Source organism: Eucyclogobius newberryi, unplaced genomic scaffold (assembly GCF_026437365.1).
Source record: "Eucyclogobius newberryi isolate DKJ021-1_F unplaced genomic scaffold, fEucNew1.0.hap1 SCAF_11, whole genome shotgun sequence".
Lineage (NCBI taxonomy): Eukaryota > Metazoa > Chordata > Actinopteri > Gobiiformes > Gobiidae > Eucyclogobius > Eucyclogobius newberryi.
The window spans coordinates 8,802,491-8,825,330 of NW_027315735.1; the positions used below are offsets into that span (position 1 = coordinate 8,802,491).

Consider the following 22,840-nt stretch of genomic DNA (forward strand, 5'->3'; position numbering starts at 1 on the left):
CAGGAGACAGCCAATTTGGAGTCCAATCAATGAGATGAGATTGGATGTGTTGGTTTAAGCTGTCCTGCCCAAAAAAAAATACCAATTTTGAGTTTGCTCTTCTCAAAAAGCATTGCCTGATGTGAACTGAACCATGCCTCACACAAAAGACCTCTCAGAAGACCGACGATCAAGAATTGTTCACTTAAATGAAGCTGGAAAGGGTTACAAATGTATCTCTAAAAGCCTTGATGTTCATGTGTCCACGGTAATAGACAAATGGAGAAACTACTCTCCTCTCCTCTACTCTCCCTAGGCGTGGTCGTTCTGTAAAGATGACTGCAAGAGAACAGCGTAGAATCCTCGATGAGGTGAAGAAAAATCCTAGAGTGTCAGCTAAAGACTTTACAGAAATGCACACGCTAACATTTTTGTTGACAAATCTACAATAAGGAAAACATTAAACAGGAATGGAGTTAATGGGAGGAGTTCATGGGAGGACACCACGGAGGAAGCCACTGCTGTCCAAAAAACAACAACAATTGCAGTACTTTTGAATTTTGCACTATTGGCAAAATATTTTGGAAAAAACAACGCTCTGTGTGGAGAAGAAAAGGCACATCAACATCAAAACCTCATCCCAACTGTGAAATAAGGTGGAGGGACATCATGGTTTGGGGCCTGCCTCAGGGCCTGGATGGATTTCTGTCATCAACGGAAAAGCGAATTTCAAAGTTTTTCCAAGACATTTTGCAGGAAAACTTAAGACCATCTGTCCGTCAACTAAAGCTCAGAGGATGGATGATGCAACAGGACAATGACCCTAAGCATAGAAGTAAATCAACAACAGAATGGCTTCAACAGATGAAAATGCACCTTCTGGAGTGACCCAGTCAGAGTCCTGACCTTAATCCAATAGAGATGCTGTGGTATGACCTCAAGAGAGCAATTCACACCAGACATCAAGAATATGGCTGAACAGAAAGTTTTGCAAAGAGGAATGATCCAAAATTCCTCCTGACCGTTGTGCAGGTCTGATCTGCAACTACAGAAAACGTTTGGTTGAGGTCATTGCTGCCAAAGGAGGGTCAGTTATTAGACCCAAATGTTCACATATTTTTTCCACCCTGCACTGTGAATGTTTACATGTTCAAAAAAAACATGAACTAATATGTTTGTGCAGTATTAGTCGAAGCAGACTGTGTCACATACTTTTTCGTGTGTACGCACACACACACACACTCTCCCTCTCTCTCACACGCACACACCACAGACGGACGGACGGACACACACACACTTTTTTTTGTCAAACAAATTTTAATATTAGTCAAAAACACAAGGGCACACACGATGCATGTTTTTAAAAGAAGGTTTTTATAATTAAGGGAAAATATAATCCAAACCTATATGGCCCTGTGTGAAAAAGTGTTTGACCCCCTGAAAATTAAAGTCATACAATATGATTTCCAGATTTAGTTTTTTTTTAGATCTCTCGCAGTGGAATTGCACCTTTGATGAAAATGTCATCATATAATATATATTGCACGCACGCGCATACACACACACTTTTTTTTAAACCATCCTCTGGGTTAATCCTCATTTAGAACTACAAAACTGATGGTGTAACCTTATTTTAGACTTGATTTAACCCTAGTTTAGATCAGGAATAGTTACAATGGTACAAACTTATCCACAAATGAGCTTAGTGGTTTAAATTTTAAACATTTATTTCCATATGCAAGTTTTAGTGATGTTTAACATAACATGACATAAGAGTAATGAAATGAAACAAAGTACTTAGACAATTTGCTGAATGATTTTACAATCTATAACTCAACACAGAAGTTTCATTTTGTCATTGTTAAATTCTTTCAAACGTTACATGCATTAGCTGTACTGTGTCCTCAAACTAAAGTGTGACATAAGAAACTTGCAGTGCAGTCTAGGATGCCTGACTGGTTCCTAAGCCTACAGCGTTGGCGTAGGCCAGCAGCAGACTTACCACCTGCCTGGTCTCTAAGGTGAGCCGCACCTCAGTGAGCCAGTCATCCACCACACGCCGGGTCTCTCCTTTCAGCTGGTTCACCAGCTTAGCAGCTAATTCCAAGTCGCCGTGTTCCAGGCAGTAACTGGCATATGACAATAGTTTAAAGGGGTCCAAGTCCTGGGCACTGAGCTGGGTAGGGGGAGCCTGGTGTGGAGCCTCAAAGAGCAATGCTGCCTGGAGGTAGGACAGGAAATACTGGTAGAGGGAGTTGTGAGCCTCGTCGATGAGAGCCACCCTGCGAGCCACTGGGCGCAGTGAGTGGAAGCGGCTGCGCAGAGAGGCCTCGCTGTAGATGCCTCGCTCCAGAGACTCTTTGGGCAAAGCTGTCGCCAATGCCAAGGCAAACTCATTATTGAGGCAGCTCTGGCGCACCACCTGAGCGGAGCTCTCCAGCGGAGCAGTGGTGGATTCAGCTTGAGCCATGCCCATGCTGTGAGACAGAGCTTCTACAGCCAGCCAGAGACTGTGAGCCCTACGAGCCTCCTCCTCTGCCACGACATGACCTGGCAACGCAAAGCTACCATTAAAACCATTTCACATTTAGATGTCTGTGTTGTCCCCCAGACAGAAATTTTAAAATTTTGTCCAGTTCATGGAATCTAACCTTCTTTTGCTTCACAAAACTCAAAGCATTGGTAATAAATAAATGGATCTACTTTGTATTATGGAAATACTGTAATTACGTGCTGTCCCCCCCCTGTCTGTAAATACCCCCCCTTTTTTGTATATGTCCAGCGTCTTTGGGTCCCTGAAAAGCGCTATACAAATAAAAGATTTATTATTATTATTATTATTATTAAAATTGATTGATTCAAACAGTCTTGTCTTTATGTGTCCATATAAAAGTGATAAATCAACCAATAAGTATGATCTTATGAAAAGCTCTTACTTTCGATGGCCTCCTCTACGCCCTTGAGCCGAGAGTAAGCAGAGTTCATGTCCAGGGTGAAGTTATCCAGCTGCTCCTGGGTCAGCTGCCGGTACAAGGTCTCCTGCTCCAGCAGCTTGCTGCTCAACACCTAAAACAAGTCGGATGTGGTTGGAACAAAAATGCAAAAAACAGCTGGCTGCAAGTCTGGAAAATTACAGAATGTATATTAATGACTGCCAATCCTCTTTAGCCAGGACCACCAACATCATCCTTGCCGTCAGAAGTAAAGGATGTGACGTTGTTGGTGTTATTCTGTTTATTTTTTTCAAAGATCTGAACTCAAAGATTAAAACATTTTCTATATATACAAAAGACCTGTTTCTCTCAAATATTTTTGTTATTGAAGATGCCGAGATAATCCATTCAAGCTCACAGGTGTGGCATATCAAGTTGCTGTTCATGCACTGACCACTTTTTAATCTTCTAAATTCTACGGATTGAAAGTCTCATTCAATATTATATAATTTAACATTAAAAGCCAGTTGTATTTTACAATGGAGTATAAAGGCTATATAAAATAAAAATTATGCGGACATTACGGGAATAAAGTTGAGAATAAAACATATCAAGATTAAAGTCGAAAGCACTACGAGGAATAAAGTCGTAACATTACTGGCCAGGGGCCAGTGAAGAAATTATGCTTTGGAGAAGGAATTCAGAGTCAGGGACTAAAATCATCTTAAAGGTGTAATGGACGATTTTTTGGCCCAAATCGTGGACTGCCAATCAGTCCTGCCACGTATCAATCATCGAACGCACCTACCGCTCACCTGCAGCCTTGTTCTGGCTCGTCCCCATGAGAGCAGCACGTTTCCCCGTGTCTAAGTGCATGGATCTATCATAATATAGTTCCCTCAGTGTACGGGACAAAATTAAGACAGAGAAAGAAAGTTTGAGCTGGCTCAGAGGAGACGGAAATCTACGGGAGACGAAAGATGCGATGCGATCCGTCGCGCTAATAAACAAACGCACGTGTGTGTTGTGTCAGTCGGCATGGGGGCGCATGCGCACTTCTGAGTTCTCAAATCGGCGAAAAATCGTCCATTACGTCTTTAAGACCTGCGTATTGGACTTTTTATAAAATTTTGGAGACATTTCCAACAGGACAGCGCGCAATTAGAGGATGTAGTCCTCTGAGAAACAAGGCAAGAACAAGTTTTGGCAAATCTAAGCAGCCTCCCAGTTGTGAAAGCCTTTTCATTTGAATTCTTTTTACAAATATCTCTACGTGCTCAGGTGTTGGTGTGCCTGGATCTTGCGGCGCATGCTTTAGGAGCTGCATTGAAGCCATGCTGCCACGCCTGAACAAGAACAGGTTGGTTTTTTTAACCTTAATTTAAAGGCACACGTTTAACTCACAAGTGAGAGGCATCTCACTTGTGCCTCATCTATATTTCTCTTTACAAACTTTTGAGCTGCCTCCAGTGAGCTAATGTAGCATTAATTGAGCTGTAGGTATGACTGGGCTGCGGAGTAGACAATAACCTGCTGGGCCTCGGATCGCAGCTCCTGCTCCTGCACTTTGAGCACGTCCTGGACATGGTCTGTGTGAGCAGCAGCTTGTCTCCTCAGCTGTGTCCTCATCTCTGCCTCCATCACCTCCCGCAGCTCTGCCAGCTGCAACACACACACACACACACACAAACAGGTCAGTTCAGGATAGCTTGTAATTCACTGGACAATAGTTATGGGGCTGTTTGGGATGATGCATGTTGTTAACACTTTATTCCTATGTGTTATTGTTAATAAAAATGGAAAAATACAGCTGTCTGCGTGCATGTGGGCGTGTTTGTGGGCGTGTTTGTGTGTGCGTATGGCTACATGCGTTTCGTGTGTGTGATGATAGGGCATGTGGGACTCTAAAATATAAAGAACACAAGAAAATTTAGACATTTTTTGTTCATTATTTAGAATTTTGGGGTTATGTACAGTACAGTACAAGTTTGGACACACCTTCTCATTCAAAGAGTTTTCTTTATTTTCATGACTATGAAAATTGTAGATTCACACTGAAGGCAACAAAACTATGAATTAAGTTAATTAATGTGGACTTATATACTTAACAAAAAAGTGTGAAACAACTGAAAATATGTCTTAGGTAGAGGTAGTCACCTGAAATGGTCTTCAACAGTCTTGAAGGAGTTCCCAGAAGTGGTGCTTAGCACTTGTTGGCCCTTTTGCCTTCACTCTGCTGTGTGTGTCCAAACTTTTGGTCTGTACTGTATAATAATTTGGTCTGTATGATAATGAGGAAGCAGCACTGTCCCAAAATGACTCAAACGTCTACCAGGACTTTTTATTTGTATTATTTTATTATTATAAAACAATTAAGTTGCCTATTGCAGTGGTTCTTTTTTTCTGGCGACCCACTTTTTCTAATTGGTCACGTCAAGCTGTGGCTTGTCTTATCACTTTTGGTGTTTTATGTGTATGTGGAGGAACTGGACTGGACATTGGGATGCAGCCTCAGATACGTTATGTATGCATACAATGATATCGAGATGGTGCTCAGATTCTGTGCCAGGTGCGTAGGAAAAAGGCGTACCTGACGCTAAATGTAATAGGGAAAGAAATCCCGCACACTGTCTTACTTGCAAGTAAAATTTAGTGGTGAAGAGGCAACGTTTCGGCAACTGGGCCTTCGTCAGGCAAAAATGTCTTTCCTATTATGTATGCATACAACAAAGGCTGTACTTTCACCATAGTTCCTGGTCCGGCAAAAAAGTATCCAACAGTGGTCCTAATTCCTAACCAAATTGTGTCAAACAGGATTGATATTGAAAAAGTACCATCAAAAAAAAGAAAGAAAAAAGCAGTAGATGACATTTGAGGTTCAAAGGGGCTGAATGACGAGCGATGTGGTACCTTCCTCTCCTGCTCGAGCCGCGCATCCTCCCTCATATGCTGCAGGGAAGTATTCACAGCAGTCTCTAAACCCTTCTGATGCTCCAGCTTCTGCTGCTCCAGTGCTGCCTCCATGTGGATCTGTTCTCGAACCCTCTGCTCGGCTAGCTCTCGGTTCAGCTGGTCAATGCGACGGTGTGCGTGCGCAATCAATGCGTTCAGGTCATCTGGTGTCAGTTTGCCAGCTAACAGAGAGAACCAGAATACATTATTTCACCAAAGGTCTCGTAGGCGAGTACACATTCCAATGTCCTATGTCCTAAAACAAGCAGACACGGCTGCTTTGAAAGTTTATTTAAACTGCTTTCAATTATAACCAATAACAAGTAGTCCTAATATACAAGCATTGGCTTAAACCTAAGATATTACTGGAATATTCACAAATTTAAATATTACTGATTAATTGATGAAAATAATCGATAGATTACTTGATTACTAAAATAATCGATAGCTGCAGCCCTACATAGAGATCATGGACAGTGGGAACAGTGATGATTGCATATATGTTGTCTGCATTTTAAGCTTCAAAATGTTGCACGTTTTATTACAATCAGACTCAAATTCATAGAGAAAAGTCTAATGAGGAACTGAATAGATGCGAAGAAATTCAAAGATACATGTGCGGCGTGGATGCATGATACTGTGGGCAGCATTTTATAACCTGTCCCAACCCGCACTGCAATAAGATGATCATTTCTTGGACCACCCCAACCCGACCCCTGGGTCGTCTTTTGACCCGCATCACTAACACGCTTTTGTGTGTGTGCCTTGGTATGGGGGCACAGATAAAACCACATCACTACAACATATATTATAGCTGTCCTAAACGGGTGTGCCTGGGTATGGGTGGTTTGATATCCAATTACTAGAAAGATGAGGTGCTGAAAGGGCATGTTGAAAGCGTGTTTCCTACTGATATAGTATACGCTTATGTTAACATGGTTGAAATATACATGGGCAGCAAGCTATGCAGTTAGTGCTCTCGCTTCACAGAGTTGGGCAGGGACTTTCTGTGTGGAGTTTGCAAGGTCCCCCCCTTCTCTGCGAAGGTTTCCTCTACTACTTAAAACATGTACAATAGGCTCCTCCCTTCTGGGGGAGGACTCCATTGAAAAAGAGATGCTACATCTCAGTGGATGGTTAAATAATGGTCAATATATGTATATAAACCGAATTATTCTGCTGTGCTACAGGTGCATCCTCGCATTCATCAGTCTGCCTTGTAAACCATTTTCAAAATTTAACTCTTGTGTAGGCACAGTACCCTGAAGACAGCGTAGTCATGTGGTGAATACACTATCATGTCTATAAATCTTCTGATCCTGTCAGTTTTGTGAGTGGAATTCGTACTGAGGCTCTTCCAGTTGGCCTGGATCTCTGGAGTAAGGCTGCTAACTTCCCTCTGGAACTGCAGCTTTGCTTCATTCACCAGCTCACTGTACTGTGACACCACCTTGGCCTCCGACTCTGCTACCTGCACCTGGAAAAGAAAACACCACCATTTCACACGGGAATAACAGAATATTAACATTGCATGCAAGATGAATTATTTTTAATTTTTGAGAGTTCGCAAAATCTTGAGAGTCCATCTTGTTAGGCTCCTGCTGACCCGTTATAGGGCCCGCAGTACAGCACTAATCACAGAGCGTCATTGTGGTTTGGGCGGAAGTCAAAACAAGCAAACTGAAAGAAATATGGCCCTAATTCGGAAATTTTCTCATATAAAAACGTGCACAAATGGCACTTTGCATATCTGTGGATGAGAAAGATGACTGTTTTTTTCTCTCCACTGGATTTAACACAATTTAGGTGAGAGTTTTTTAATAAGTTGGTTTGCGAGCCCGCCGACGTCAAAAACGGAGATTCTAAAAAAATATAATAATTTATTTTTCCTGTTTTCGCGGATTTTCCGCAGTTTTTTTGGCCAAAAATGTTTTCTGCACCAGCATCTCCGACCGCCGACCATTACTGCACTACCCCGAATTCGTCCGAACGTCAGAGAGCTTTAAAACTCTCGCAACTCACGGCTTTCTAGATCAACCATAGATCCATGATAGAGCAGTAAATTAACACGAAGGATTAATTGTGGGCGTGGCTTTTGAAATTAAGAATACGTGTCTTGACCGATTATATCAGAATCATTTTGTCGTTGCCATTTAAGTAGCAGAAGTCCTACTCATGTCGACATGTCCAGCTCGTCTGTGGAGTCATGCGTTCTCATCTGAGCGTGGGAAAAATTACTACGCCGTTGGATCAAATCACTGTGGCCAAATTTAAGATAGCTCAATAAGACATTTCATTCAAAGTGTTCCTGACTCAATAATGTATATCAAACCGACTAGTTTGGTCATGGGATGATTCATTTTCTGAGAAGCTGTCAGTCTGGGACTACTTTCTGTCTGATCACTGATTCCATTAAACAGTTTGTTTTTGACAATGAAGGTATTTTTGATTATTTTCACTGTCTTGCATTGATAACTATAATTATGTAGATAATGTAGAGGTGGGAGTAGGGCCTATATTCTAAGAATCCAAGAAAATTAATTAGAATCAAAAATTATTTTTAAATTCAACTCCGACTTTTGGATGGTAGAAATTTGATTTGATAATGGGAAAACAAAATTTTATTTTTATTCCGTCCTCCCCTTTAAAAAATGCCAAGGAAAATCGGTGAAACAACAAATTAAAAAACTCACGCCTTAACACAAACTTTCTTTACAAGCCAGTTCCATCAGGCAAAATAATTCTTTGACTCTGACTTAACTGTCTATAACTATATCTGACCAGTACCTTAGTCACCACTTTATCCAGGTCCACTACCATTTTGTGCAGATTTTCTTCAGCTGCCAACACTAGGGCGCGTGCTGCTGTGACTGTTAAACCCTTGGATTTGTCAATAACTGCCTTAAGATCATCCAGAGCTTTCCTGTCAAGAGAAATGTGCAGATTAAAACAGTTTTTATAAACATTTGAATACCAATAAAAAATAAAGCTGCAATTCAGAGGTGTATTTAGAGCACTTTGGAACGGTTCTTATAATTGCAGCCTACGCCTAGGTCTGCTACATGAGCAGCTTACGTAACAACTCATCTTTTTTTTTCTCATCTTGAATTAGCAGTGTGTATAGTTTTTACTATTATTATATGCATAGTTTTACGTTGCACATTAACGCCAACAAGCTCTTAGTTGGTGAATTTTGTTCACAGACAATGTCAATAAAACCAATTCTGATTCTAACGTTTAGTCCAAAGTCCAACAAATTTGTCAATTTTCAAACTTCGTCCGAATGTAATCTTCTCTATTTTACAAATTTCTCAATTATAATGCGAGTCCAGTCCTTGATCGTTAGTTGGGTTGGTGTCATCTACTTCATAGTGATGGCTTTTCCCCCTGCAGCCAGAAGAATGTTCCAGATATTGATTTATTGTGTCCATAGGAGTTTTGAAGCCCAAGAATATGTTCTGAAATTGAGTGGGTTGATGATCAAAAACAGTCTACAAGTCCTGTTAATCTCAGTCCAGTATTTTTGAGCAACAAACAGTCCCAGAACACATAATGGTAAAACAAGATAAGATAAGCCTTTATTTGTCCCACAATGGGGAAATTCCAGTGTTGCAACACAAAGTAGGTACAGAAGTGAATAATAACAGAATAACTTTTAAAAAAAACACCCCTTATACTATATAATACTATATTTACAGCTGTTATATGGAGAGAGAATTTTGAAAAAACAGTATTGTAACATGAATATGACAGTATTGCACATGATTATGAAGATGAATGTTCAGGGCTAACAGGGCTTGTTGTAAAGTCTGACAGCAGCAGAAGGAAAGACCTGCGAAACCTCACCTTAACACAGCGAGGGTGGATCAGTCTGTCACTGAAGCTGCTCTCCAGAGCGGACAGAGTGTCCTGCAGGGGGTGAGACTCATGGTCCAGCATAGATGTGAGTTTAGCCAGGACCCTTCTGTCCCCCACCTCCTGCACAGAGTCCAGAGCACAGCTCTGGACTTCTTGATGACCTTGTCCAGCTTCTTCCTCTCCCTCTCTGCTGCTCCAGCAGACCACACCATACAGGAGGCCACCACAGAGTCGTAGAAGGTCTTCAGGAGTGGCCCTGTCACTCCAAAAGACCTGAGTCTCCTCAGGAGGTAGAGCCGACTCTGGCTCTTCCTGTGTTATGAGTCCAGTCCAGTTTGTGGTTCAGATGAACACCTAGGTACTTGTACGAGTCCACTTCCCTGGATGTTCACTGGTGAGGAGCCAGCAGAGTGGCCTCTGCGGAAGTCCACCACCAGCTCCTTGGTCTTCCCCGCGTTGATGAGGTGATTCCGCTGACACCAGTCCTGCGCCAGTCCTCTGTACTACGCATTGTTATCGTCCGTGATGAGTCTGATGATGGCAGTTGTCAGAGAACTTCTGCAGAACACAGCTGTCCGTGTTGTGTCTAAAGTCTGCAGTGTAGAGGGTGAAGGGAAAGGGCGCAAGGACGGTGCCCTGCAGGTCCGGGTGTCAGACACACAGTCCCGGCCTCTCACAAACTGGGGTCCGTCTGTGAGGTAGTCCAGGATCCACTCTGCCAGGTCATACTCCACAACCGCCATGTCCAGCTTGTCCCTCAGGAGCAGCGGCTGGATGGTGTTGAAGGCACTGGAGAGATCAAAGAACAGAATCCTCACAGCGCTGCCAGGCGTCTCCAGGTAAGAGAGAGAGAGCGGTGCAGCAGGGAGATGACGGCATCCTCCACTCCAATACCAGGCCGGTATGCAAACTGCAGTGGGTCCATGGCTGAGCTCACGGTGAAGCGGAGGTGGTCCAGGACCAGCCGCTCCAGTGTCTTCATCAGATGGAACGTGAGAGCCACCGGCCTGAAGCTATTGAGGTCTTTGGCACGCGGTGTCTTGGGCACTGGTACCACACAGGAGGTCTTCCAGACCTGTGGTACCACCCTCAGCTTCAGGCTCATGTTGAAGACATGCTCCATAACGCCACACAGTTCTTCTGCGCAGGACTTAGGGAGCCTGGGGCTGATGCCATCAGGTCCTACTGCCTTCCTTATTTTAATCTTCTCCTCACCTGTGCTGCTGTGACAGTCAGTGGTTGGCAGGGGGACTGTGTGCTGGGGGGATGGGTGAGTCCAGGTGGTGGTGAACTGATGGGCCGAAGCAGAGGTGCGAAGAGGAACAGGTGTGGGCCATCGTCCAGCTGTGGAAGAGAGCAAGCAGCTGTGCAGGGGGAGGGGTGATCGATCAAATCTCAGGAAGTGAGAATTTCATTCGTTCACCCACTGTAGGTCCCCCTCCGTCTGGAAGGGGGGAATTTGAAGCCAGAGAGAGTTTTCAGGCTCCTCCACACTCCGAGTGTTCTTCTGCTGCAGCTGATCCTCCATCCTCCTCTTGTACCTGGCTTCCGCCTGCCTGATCTTCTTCTGCTCAGTCCTCAGCTCCTCCTTGTTCCCCGACCTGAAAGCTCTCTTCTTCTTCCAGTGTTTTATTGTTTCTGGTGGGGCAAGTAACATACTGGGTGTATGTTGGCAGAACAGATGAGGGAGAAGCCTGTGGCCCTCAGAGGCAACTGTTGTTGTGATTTTGGGCCTTACAAAAATAAATTGATTTGATTTGATTTAGAAGCATGGTTGAAGTCACCAGAGACAAGGAAGAGGGCCTGTGGGTGCTGTGTCTGTAACCTGCTGGTGCAGGAGAGCAGTGCTTCACAAGCATTTTCAGCATTAGCAGAGGGGGCCACATACACAGCAATGGCAAGGCAAATTTATTTGTAGAGCACATTTCATACACAATGCAATTCAAAGTGCTTCACACAACAGGAAAAATGCATTAAAATCGCAAAGAAATGACAGAAATCACAAAACAGTTTAAGAAATAAAAGAGAAGAGTGCAAAGAAAAATCCTTCAGTCATATGCACAGTTAGGACCCGATCAGCAGCGTTCTGGATGTACTGCAGTTGGAGAGGCCAGTGAGCAGGCCGTTACAGTAGTCTAATCTACTGGAGACAAATGCACAGATAAGTCTCTCCAAATCTGGTTTAGACGCTATATTTTTGATTTTGGGAATGTTTTTTAGATGATAAAAAGCTGCTGATGTTTTTGATTTGACGTGGCTGTTAAAGTTCAAGTCTGAGTCCATTATTACCCCCAGATTTCTAACTTGGTTTGTAGGTTTTAGAGCGAGACTCTGGAGGTGACCACTAACACTTTCTCTTTCTGTTGGCCAAAAACGATGATTTTAGTCTTGTCTGAGTTCAGCTGGAGAAAGTCGTTTTGCATCCACACACTGATCTGTTGGATGCAGTGACAGAGTGAATCCACTGGTCCATATTCACCTGCCAACAGTGAAACATAGATCTGAGTGTCGTCTGCGTAATTGTGATAGGACACATTTTCGCTGCGTATCAGCTGACCTAACGGCAGCATGTAGAGGTTGAACAGAAGGGGTCCCAGGACTGACCCCTGGGGCAACCCACTGTTCAGGGGCATGTGGTCTGAGACACAGTTACCAATTTCAACAAAGTACTTCCTGTCTTCCAGATATGATCTTGACCAATTTAGGGAAGTGCCAGTGATGCCCACCCAGTCCTCTAGCCTCTGTAAGAGGGTCCCATGATTGACAGTGTTAAAAGCAGTGTTCAGGCAGATGTCATTTGTCACTTTGACAAGAGCAGTCTCAGCGCTGTGATGAGGTCTAAAACCTGACGGAAAAACATCAAATTAGTTGTTAAGAGGAAATCTGTGAGCTGTTGTAAACAACCTTTTCAAGACTGCTCTTCGTTAGGAGAGGTTTTATGACCGCAGTTTTCAAAGACATTGGGAATGTTCCAGATTGAAGCGACATGTTAACTATGAGTGAATGGTGCTAACAAACTGTTCAGCACAAACTTTAGAAATCTGGTGGGTAACACATCGAGGCAGCATGTAGATGAACTCAGACTTGTGATGATCTCCTGGACAGTTTTGTCAGTTACAGGTGCAAAGTGAGTTAGCTCTAAGTGTCTTGGTGGTTTTAGGGTAATTTTTTGCATTGTGGGATTTATAGCATTTTTAATGCCCTGAACTTTGTCATTAAAGAATAATGCAAACTCATTACACTTGGATGTGGAAATTAGTTCTAACGGCAGCTGAGCTGGAGGGTTAGTTAATCTGTTTACTGTGGCAAACAGGACACGCAAGTTGTTACTGCAGCTTCCAATAATTTCAGAAAAATATCTTTCCCTAGTTCTACATAAAATTAGGTTGTACATGTTCAGCTTCTATTTGTAAATCTCTTTTTGAACCTGGAGCTTTGACTTGCGCCATTTCCGTTTGGCCTGGCGGCACTCCATTTTCTGTGCCCTGATCGAATCATTTCTCTATGGCGCCTTCTGCTTATTTTTAACCATTTTAGCCTTCATAGGGGCAATGGTGTCCAGAACATTCAAAACACTAGATGTAACAGAGTTCCACACATCATTTACATTAGAACATGAGACATTTTCAAAGTTTATCAATCACAATCACATGTGAGAACTCCCGGGGCAGATATTATGGCCTCATGCCAACAGTTCAATGTCTTTGTTACACAGCTGCTGACAACCACAATTTCTTTTCCGTATGAATAATGTGCACTTTGTAATGGAATAATGTCTTTTTTTATAACACCATGTCAAACAGAATTCCCTCCAAGCATGTGATTTTGTGGTTCTCCACTGAGACGTACATATATTTTCCCATTCGTCGTCAGCCAAAATAAAATTACACTCTTCCCTATTTACAGTGAGGAATTTATGTATTTGAACACCCTGCAATTTTGCACTTAGAAATTATGGAGGGTCCAACATTATCATAATTGCATTTCCACTGTGAAAGACAGAATCTTAAAAAAACAAAACATTTTTTTCAAAATCACATTGTATGACTTTTGAATAATTTATTTAGATTTTAATACTGCAATTAAGTATTTGAACACCTGAGAAAATCAGTGTTAATATTTGGTAAAGAAGCCTTTGTTTACTGTTAGAGAGGTCAAACGTCCTGTAATTCTTGACCAGGTTGCAGACACTGCAGCAGGGATTTTGGCCCACTCCTTCACGCAGATCTCTAAATCTCAGTCAGGTTTCAGAGCCGTCCCTGAGCAACACAGAGTTTCAGCTCCCTCCACATCCATCTTCCTCCAACACAGCGAATGGAATTTATACAAAAAAGTTCTATTTTGGTCTCATCTGACCACATGACTTTCTCCCATGACTCCTCTGGATCACTCAGATGGTCATTGGCAAACTTCAGATGGGCCTGGACATGTGCAGGTGAACCTTCTGAGTGATGCATGATTTTAAACCATGACAGCGTAGTGCATTACCAATAAAGTTCTGGGCTGATTCCTCACCTTTCTTATCAGCATTGATACCCCACAAGGTGACATCTTGCATAGAGCCCCAGTCCGAGGGAGATCAACAGTCATCTTCAGCCTCTTCCATTTTCTAACAATTGCTCCTACAGTTGATCTTTGGTCTCGCCCATGGTAGTAGTTGGAGTTTGACTGATTGTGGGGTGGACAGATGTATTTATGCAGCTAATGAGCTCAAACAGGTGCAACTAATTTAGATGAATAAGTAGAGTAGAGGTGGACTTTTTAGAGGTCTTTGAGGGCCAGAATTCTTGCTGATTGGCAGGTGTCCAAATAATTGTTTGCAGCAATAACAGAAATCAATCATTTAAAAATCATACAATGTGATTTTTTAAGACACTGTCTCTCATAGTGGAAACGCTAGGAATGTCCCGATCCGATCACGTGATCGGAAATCGGGCCCGATCACGTAGTTTCAGACTCAATCGAAATCGGATGTTGCATCCCTATCAGTGATCAGATATAAATTTTACTCTTATTAGTTTGATAAGCGCTATACATTTCAAGCTTATTATTAGTCTCTCACCTCCGTATGATGCATGAATGGATCACAACATTTTACTGCCGTACGGTAGTAATCTGGTTTTGTTTTGCACCGTGCGACCCTGCATGCCACAGCAGAGCGCATCACACAGATTAAGGAAAAAATGCTCAACAACTGGGGCATCGACAAGCAACGGGTCGATGTAATATTGCGCGACAAACGCTGCTAATATGAAGAAAGCCATGGGTGAGACGGGGGAGCGGAGTGTGGCCTGTGTTGCGCATTCTTGCCAACTTTGCGTACACCTGCTTTCCCAACGCAGCGTGATAGACACCGTGGCTACCGCGAGGAAGAACTCTAAGCCACTGGCTTACTCGACTCCAAATCATTCAGACGGATTTCATCAAGAAAAACATGCATTTTATCATTTAAGCCAGAAGAGAATTAAGAGTGCAGTTCTGAAGAGCACATTACTGGCCTTACTTTATGACACTGTTGCACTTTCGTTGCATTTGTGCATTTTTTTATGTGTTACAAAAGTATCGGATCGGGAGATACTCAAAATCAGATGACTCTGAATCGGATCGGGGCCAAAAAAACCTGATCGGGACATCCCTAGAAAACGGACAACAAAAATGTCAGACCCCTCCATAACTTCTAAGTGGGAGAAATTGCAAAATTGCAGGGGGTTCCAATTTGAATTTTCCTCACAGTATATTGAAGTATCCGCTTATTAGTGCCCTTTTTGCTTGTTTTCAAATTTTACTTCCAATGATTTGTTTCAAATTTAGATCCCAGTGTTCGATAAATGCAGCTTCTAATTCTGTTCATGATTAAATCTATTATGTTCAGTTGTTTCTAAAGAAAGGAAAATGTTTGGTTGGAAATCTTCTAACCAGAGCGTTTGTTCTGTATCATAGTTTGTTTCACTTCCTGCTCCTAAGCGGTCCTTAGAATTATCCTCAGACCCAATATCAACACACATGTCCATATCCACAAAGTTTTCATGCATACTTTATAGAAGCAGTCAAGCAATCTGCTGGCAATGATTTGTAACATTGCAATTAATTACATTATAATAAGATTACTATTAGAGTTCTTTAGAACAATAATTAGCTTGTAGAACCCAAGTTATTCCAAGTCCTTAGGCTCAAGTCAAGTCTTTGAGGTGAAATAGTCACAAGTCATGAAAATGACTCGAATGAAGTAATGTGATTCGAGTCCCCCACCTCTGGTGAGTAACAATAATTTGGGCCAAATATGCTACAACAGCAATGCCAAGCATTATTATAACAAGCATCAATCTAAAATGCACTTTTCTTTTGGACCAAATCACCACAGTTACATTTGAATTGGTATAACCCAAAAGATCAGGGCCATTTTTTTTTTCTCCCAGTCCATCCTTAGACAAGCATGTTTGAGAGGAGATAGTCATTTGATGCTCGTATTTGAACACGTGACATTAGCGCGGAGATGCCCCGCAGACTCAGCGGGCTGTCAGGACTTGGCTGAGGTGCCAATTTAATGTGATTTTTCTGTCAATATTAAATCAGGACAAATATATGATGTGTATCGTGACATTTAAGAATTGCGATGCATCATGGCACTAAGCATCATTACACTAGGGTTGTGTTCAAAATATCGATACGGCGATATATCGTCACGGACACAGTATATTTTGAGACGAGGTGGAACGAGGTGGAATAGTACTTTTGATATGCTGTTTGTCCTGCGCTCCTCTCGGATCAGAAACTGATCTCGCCTGTGCAGAAGATGTAACTGCAGCCTGTTCAGACCATGCCAATTCTTTGGCAAGAAACATGCAATACTAGAATGTGTTCCTTACATTTCATTTCATCATTCATTTTCTACCGCTTGTTCCCTTTCGGGGTCACGGGTGACTGGAGCCAATCCCAGTGACTTTGGGCCTTAGGCGGGGTACATCATGGACAGTGGCCAACTCATCGCAGGGTTAACACAGAGACAGACATTACAGACAGCCATTCACTCTCACATTCATTCACTAGGGCCAATTTAGAGTTGCCAATTTTGCCCAACACATGCATGTCTTTGGACGGTCGGAGGAAGCCAGAGGACCCGGAGAGAACCCACCGTAACACGGGGAGAAAATGCAGACTCCACCCAGAGAGATCATGTGATGTTGGTCTGACAAGAGCGCTAACCACCTTTGCCACCGTGCACCCCGACCATATATTTCCATTTGGATCAATTGGTTGGATGTATGAAGTTATTAGAGAATAATAGATTTATAAATAAGTGCTTTGTGGATAATGCTTAATTTGTTTTTCACTGTCGCCCTCAGAGGCAACCGTTGTGATTTTGGGCATTACAAAAATAAATTGAATTTAATTGGATTAACATGAAATTTCATACATTTTCTTATCCAGAGTAAAAACATTACCCATTTGGTAAATGTGTAAAACCCTTTTTTTTTTTTAAATGTATCGGGATACATATCGTAATGAAGGAATTGTAGCGGAATATACATGTATTGGGATACGTATCGTGACCCCTGTATCGGGATACGTATCGCGAGGGTCTTGGCAATACCCAGCCCTACATTACACATCTACTTTCCATAGTAGCTCTGGCTTTTAGGGTTGTTGTCCTTCCAGTAGGACAGTCTCAAGTCTTTTGCAGACGCAAACAGGTTTTCTTACAAGACTGCGTATTTGGTACAGTATTTGGATTTTGTATCTTTTTCACCACATAAAGCATTTTGCTTTTAGGTCAAAAAGTCTCATCAGACCAGAGCACATTCTTCCACATGTTTTCTGTATCCCCCACAGGGCTTCTGACAAATTGCAAACAGGGATTGTTATGGCTTTTCAACAATGGCTTCATCTTGCCACTCTTCCATAAAGATTTGAGTAATAGCTGTCCTGTGAACAGATTCTCCCACCTCAGCTGTGGATCTCCAGAGTTATCATCAGTGATCGCCTTGTTCGGCCTGTAAATGTTGGTGGATGGCCATGTCTTGATTGGTTTTAAATTGTGCCATCAATCATTTTTTTTCCAAGCCATAGCTGCTTTTTGCGGTTTTGTATTCACCCGAGTCTGTATTCTCTCATATCCAGTCAAAGTGCTTAAAAGTGTTCAGGGAGCCAAAAGCAAACTATGTTGTTTTAGAAGACCTCTCACGGCTGACTTTGGATCGCGCCAAAGTCAAATAATGGAAATGTGGCTAAAGGGTCACACTGTACACTGTCAAAGTGCAGCATGCTGGTCACATGCACTTGCACGGCTTTCAGTTCATTGAATTTAAGAGGATGCAGTTGAACAGACCAGCCACAGTTTCTAACTTCCCAACGTTCTTTCCTGGTAAAGACTTACCGGGCATTTAGCAAAGCCAGATGTGCATCATCTGCAGCACTGCCTCTGTTTATCAGAGAGGCTTCTAGATCCCTCCATTGAGCTGACTTCTCTTCAGATGGAACCTTAAAGAAAAAAGACTAGTATTAATTAGGACATTTGGAAATACGTTTGAGAATGTGAGTAAAACCATCAGAGCTACAGTCAGCAGGCTACATAAAGTTCCTTTAAAAATTAACCCAAACAGGGGAGGTGTGAATAGGGTCATCAAAGCCCACCATCGTGTGGTCCTTAGCGTACCTCTGCCTCCATAGCCTCCTTCAGCTTGAGGGTATGCTTTGAAATGGCCTGCAGTGCAGCCTCCTGGGCTCCAATAGCTGTGAGTGTGGCTTTGGCAGAGTTTGACAATGACTCTTCTAAGTTTGCTGAAATGGCTAGGAAAGAGAAGGACATGTTACGGCTCAATAGATATTAGGGCACTTTCACTTGTTCCAAAATGTTGAAGGAAGAAATACGTCATACATTCTAAGATTTCCTTTTCGGCCTGATCTTGTTCAGCAAGTCTTGAAGCGACCTCTTCCACTGGGCGCTCTTTTAATGGTTCTGGGGCCAGAGCTGCATCCGGTGCCAGTGGTGCAGTTTCACACTCATGACACACGCCAGGCATTTCTGAAAAAAAATGCATAAACAAAAAACATTGGCACACAAAAACAGTAGCCGTGTGTCGAAAACCTTTTCAGTTTAACCTCTTCAGCACTGCACAACACAACTCTGTGGTGTGAAGGGCTGGGATGGTAGTCATGGAAACATTAAGAGTAAGTCTCCTAAGTTCTTTATAACATACCCTTCAGTACGGCTGCCTCTGTGTCCTGTGGAGCTGGGATGGACTGGACTTCGCTCATGGCAGAAATGATGTGAGTTGCTTCAGCAGCCGCTTCTGAAAAGATCAGATATTGATTATAATAAAGACATGTTTTGAAGTTTGGAAACTGTCAAACTGAAGAATGTGACTTAGCTGTACGGGCTGATTCCACTACATGCATTTACTCGCCCCATATAAAAATGTGCATTTTGATAGATGAAGACATACTACATAGATATGTAGATGTTTTATTTAATAATTTAAGTATGTAATAATGGGAAAGACCCTATGCTATGCGGCATTTGCTATGACCATGGAATTAGACAGAAGCCTAAATACAAGAGTTTGTAGACTGAAGGCACAAGGGGAACTACTTGGTCCATACTGTGGATACACAATTGAATTTTTTACCCCACTCCAATGTTTGAATTTTTATTTGTATTCTCTATACAATTCTCCGGGGCATGCAAAAAGTCACTGGGAAGATGTTAATGTAAAAATCTGCCTCTTCCCCACCGCTTGTTTCTGCCAGAAACAGAGGGAGTTTCTGACTCCACGTGCTGTGAAAGCTGTGTCGTGAATGTTTGTGAGGAGATGGCATTTGATGCTCGAATTTGTCCATATGACATTAGTGCTCAATTTCGCATTGAGACAGATCGTGAGACGCGCATGCTTATTGTAACATCTAAGAAGAGTGATGCATCGTGCTGTTACACCCCTAATAAACACACAACACATGGTGATACATTATGCAGGAGTCTACAGGCAGAATTGCTTACCTGGACAAATGCAGTGAAAATACAATTTTAGCAAAAGTGTGCTCGTCCCCAGAAAGCTCACTCACCTTCTATAGTTTGGACTGCAGATGCAGAGGCAACACTTGGCTTCTCCATCACATCCTTCCCATTTTTTGCTGCCACGGGTTTTGGTTCTTTCAGGGTCGTTTCTATCATGCTAGGTGGCTGATTCATTTCAATCTACAATACAATCATTATCATTCTGATGCAATATCATAGCTGTTAACATACATTAACAATACAGTGCAAACAACGTTTGATGTAAATATGTAAATAAATGCGTTACGCTAGCAAGCAGAGGAGGGCAAACTAAGGTTTGTTTAGTATTTTGATCTAGACTGCGGGACCCTATGACAGTATTGAGATTGAGATATGAGCTCAGAGCGCATCACATAAGCTATCACTATAGCATTTGGCCTGGGAGTGTGCTGTTTGGAGGGCTAATAATCAATCTAAAAATCAGAGTGATAGTTTGATTCAGTTGTAATGATTCAGTTTGAATGACTGGATTCAAAAATTCAAGATTCGATTCATCACGATGAAAAAAATGTTTCTGCGCCTTTACATTAGTTTGGTGAAATATTTTGCCAGATTTATACACAGTGTGTGTCCGTGTGTGTGCCTCTGCTCTGCCTCTCGCTCACAGCAGGAGGTTTGAAGTGCGGAGAATTGTTTGACAATAGTTTCTGACTCCGCTGTTCCACGCTGACATGAGGATGTATGAGAGTATGTAGCCATTTTCTCTCATTTGTCCACGTGGCATTAGTGCAGCTATGCCCTGGGCGCTAAACGCACAAAGATTACGTGGCTGCAGTGCCTAATAATCACTCTAATGCCGTCTTTCAGCATGCACCTCTCAATTTCTTTCTCAAAAAGAATCGAGATGAAAAATTGTTGTGTGATATTTAAGAATTACGAAGCATCGTGGTAGTGATGAATGAAAAATAACTTGCCAAAAAGAAAAAAGAGCAGTTTTCAATCACCGGGAGAGGCCCTCCATAACTTGCCAATATCCCAATGTGGCCCTCAGGAGAACATACTTGCCCACCCCTGCACTAGTTTTATCCAAGCACATTTCACATGGGGTTCCCAGATCATGCGTATGATATAATAATGTGGTAACTACAGTGTGTCCCTATGAACTATGTATTCTGACCTTCTTTATTGATAAAGCTGGTCCTAAAGCCGCACCCAACAGCCAGTCAGCATAGGGCACGTTATTCTCCACCATGGATCTGAACTTGGGGTCCCAGTTCGCGTAGAGTACTGTCCCACCAACGGCTCCGCCCACTGAGATTAGACCAGCAGTGGCAAATTTAACGGCAGTGCTGTCAGAAAAAGACATTTAGCAGAGAAAACACAAAGTACTTTTAGGTTATGTATGTTCAACACACAGCTAGTATCACGATGTCATTCTAAACACATGCTTGCTGTACCTGGTCTCTCCTGTGGTGTAGTGCCGTTTCTGGAGATTGTTAAAGGGTTTTTTCCCATAGTTCCACTGAAAAAGAAAAAGCAATATGATAATCACACAAAAACATAACTCAGCTTCACAGAAGTGAAAGGAACATAGAAGTGTACAAAAAAATAGATTATACATCAATAAGACTTCAGGCACCAGGACAGAGCCATGCACTGTGGACAGCTCCAGAGCAGAGTGATGTCTGATCTGTACTGGAGGTGGAGGTGCCCAGCAAAGAGCCGAGTGATGTCTGATCTCTACTGGAGGTGCCCAGCAAAGAGAAAGGATTTATGTTGTTAAACTGTACCACTGAGTTGTTTGTATACAATTGTTGTGTGATTTTGTGGTCCGGTCCCCTGACCTTAGCCCTCTGATAATATCATTGGAAACCCCTGCTTTATCAAAAGACTGAGATTGAGATCCTTCAGCCGGCTGCCATTTTGGTGAGTTAGCCCTTAGCAGCAGAGGCTAAACGTTCTTTCCACAGGCAGAGCATGTAAGTGAGGCAGACGGCCTATGCACGGTTATGCACTGGGACATTTAGTAGAGCACAGAATTCACAAAGAAAGTCATGTTGCAAATGTGTGTGTTTTTGAGAACGTTTCCCCCACTCCAGGCCATGGTCCAGCCCCAGTGGCACCTTGAGCAGGCTAAGATCATGGCTGTGGGTCATTGAATGAGAAGTGCGCATACAACGGCAGACTGTGTGGTGCGTGTTACGTGAGAAAGAGCTCTTACCCGGCCAGCAGTCTTGGCCCCTTGAACACAAGCCCGCAACATGCTTACGGCCCCCGCTTTACTCCGTTAAAGGACCGAAAGGACGCTGTGTACACTTGACTTCAACAGCACCGCCGTGACACAGATCCATGCGTGACACTGACAGCGCCGTGCAACTGACAGTGGCCCCCAGTGGAACTGTGGAGAGACACCTACTGGCGTGGAGTGTCACAGCAGGAGCAGACAGTGCCAGACAAAGTGTAGGTGTGTGTGTGTGTGTGTGTGTGTGTGTGTGTGTGTGTGTGTGTGTGTGTGTGTGTGTGTGTGTGTGTGTGTGTGTGTGTGTGTGTAACCTTTCTAACAAGGTCCATTAAAAGCAATGGGGCGACGCCTCTCCTGTCAATCAGCCAAATATGTCAAATAGTATTGAACAGTTTTTTTTTGTCTATTAACAATATAATTTGTTCAGAATTATGTTATATTATTATTGGTTTAAATATGTAAAAGAATTAAAAATATATATGCAATACTTTGTATTGCTGCGTGATGCAGCCTGCATCACTTTTATGGGCTGTTTGAATATCGCCCATGAGCCTGGTAGGAAAGTAATGGGAATCTTTAGCCAATCAAATCGCAGAAAAATGACTATGTCACAATGAGGAAAGCCCATGAAAAGCCATGTAAAACTGTCTATGGACGATGAACCAAATTTCCCATTTAAGTGTAATGTGTTTACACCATGGATCTGTTTACGCCATGTGGCTACAGTGTTCACGCTGCAGACAGTGTGGCAGGTGCACACACCTCACACATGATCATGGCGGCATTAGTGAAAGTGACTGTGCGACCTCGCTGCTTCAGAATCCGAATCAGAAAAGGTTTATTGCCATTGCCAATTATCAGAATTCCCAAACATAGGAACTTGCT

At 42.7% G+C, this 22,840-nt stretch overlaps 1 protein-coding gene across 1 annotated transcript; it reads right to left on the reverse strand.

The window, feature by feature from the left end:
- Positions 1 to 1,685: 1,685 nt before the first annotated feature.
- On the reverse strand, positions 1,686 to 22,098 carry immt (inner membrane protein, mitochondrial (mitofilin)). The gene is made up of 14 exons (XM_072435520.1): positions 21,935 to 22,098; positions 21,171 to 21,235; positions 20,891 to 21,062; positions 19,782 to 19,914; positions 18,920 to 19,012; positions 18,598 to 18,744; positions 18,376 to 18,509; positions 18,097 to 18,200; positions 8,652 to 8,787; positions 7,212 to 7,341; positions 5,823 to 6,046; positions 4,443 to 4,574; positions 2,916 to 3,045; positions 1,686 to 2,529 (listed from the first exon to the last, which is right to left on the reverse strand). Exons 1-14 carry the CDS (start codon positions 21,974 to 21,976, stop codon positions 1,922 to 1,924), a joined length of 2,250 nt encoding a protein of 749 aa, XP_072291621.1. The 5' UTR covers positions 21,977 to 22,098; the 3' UTR covers positions 1,686 to 1,921.
- Positions 22,099 to 22,840: the final 742 nt, after the last annotated feature.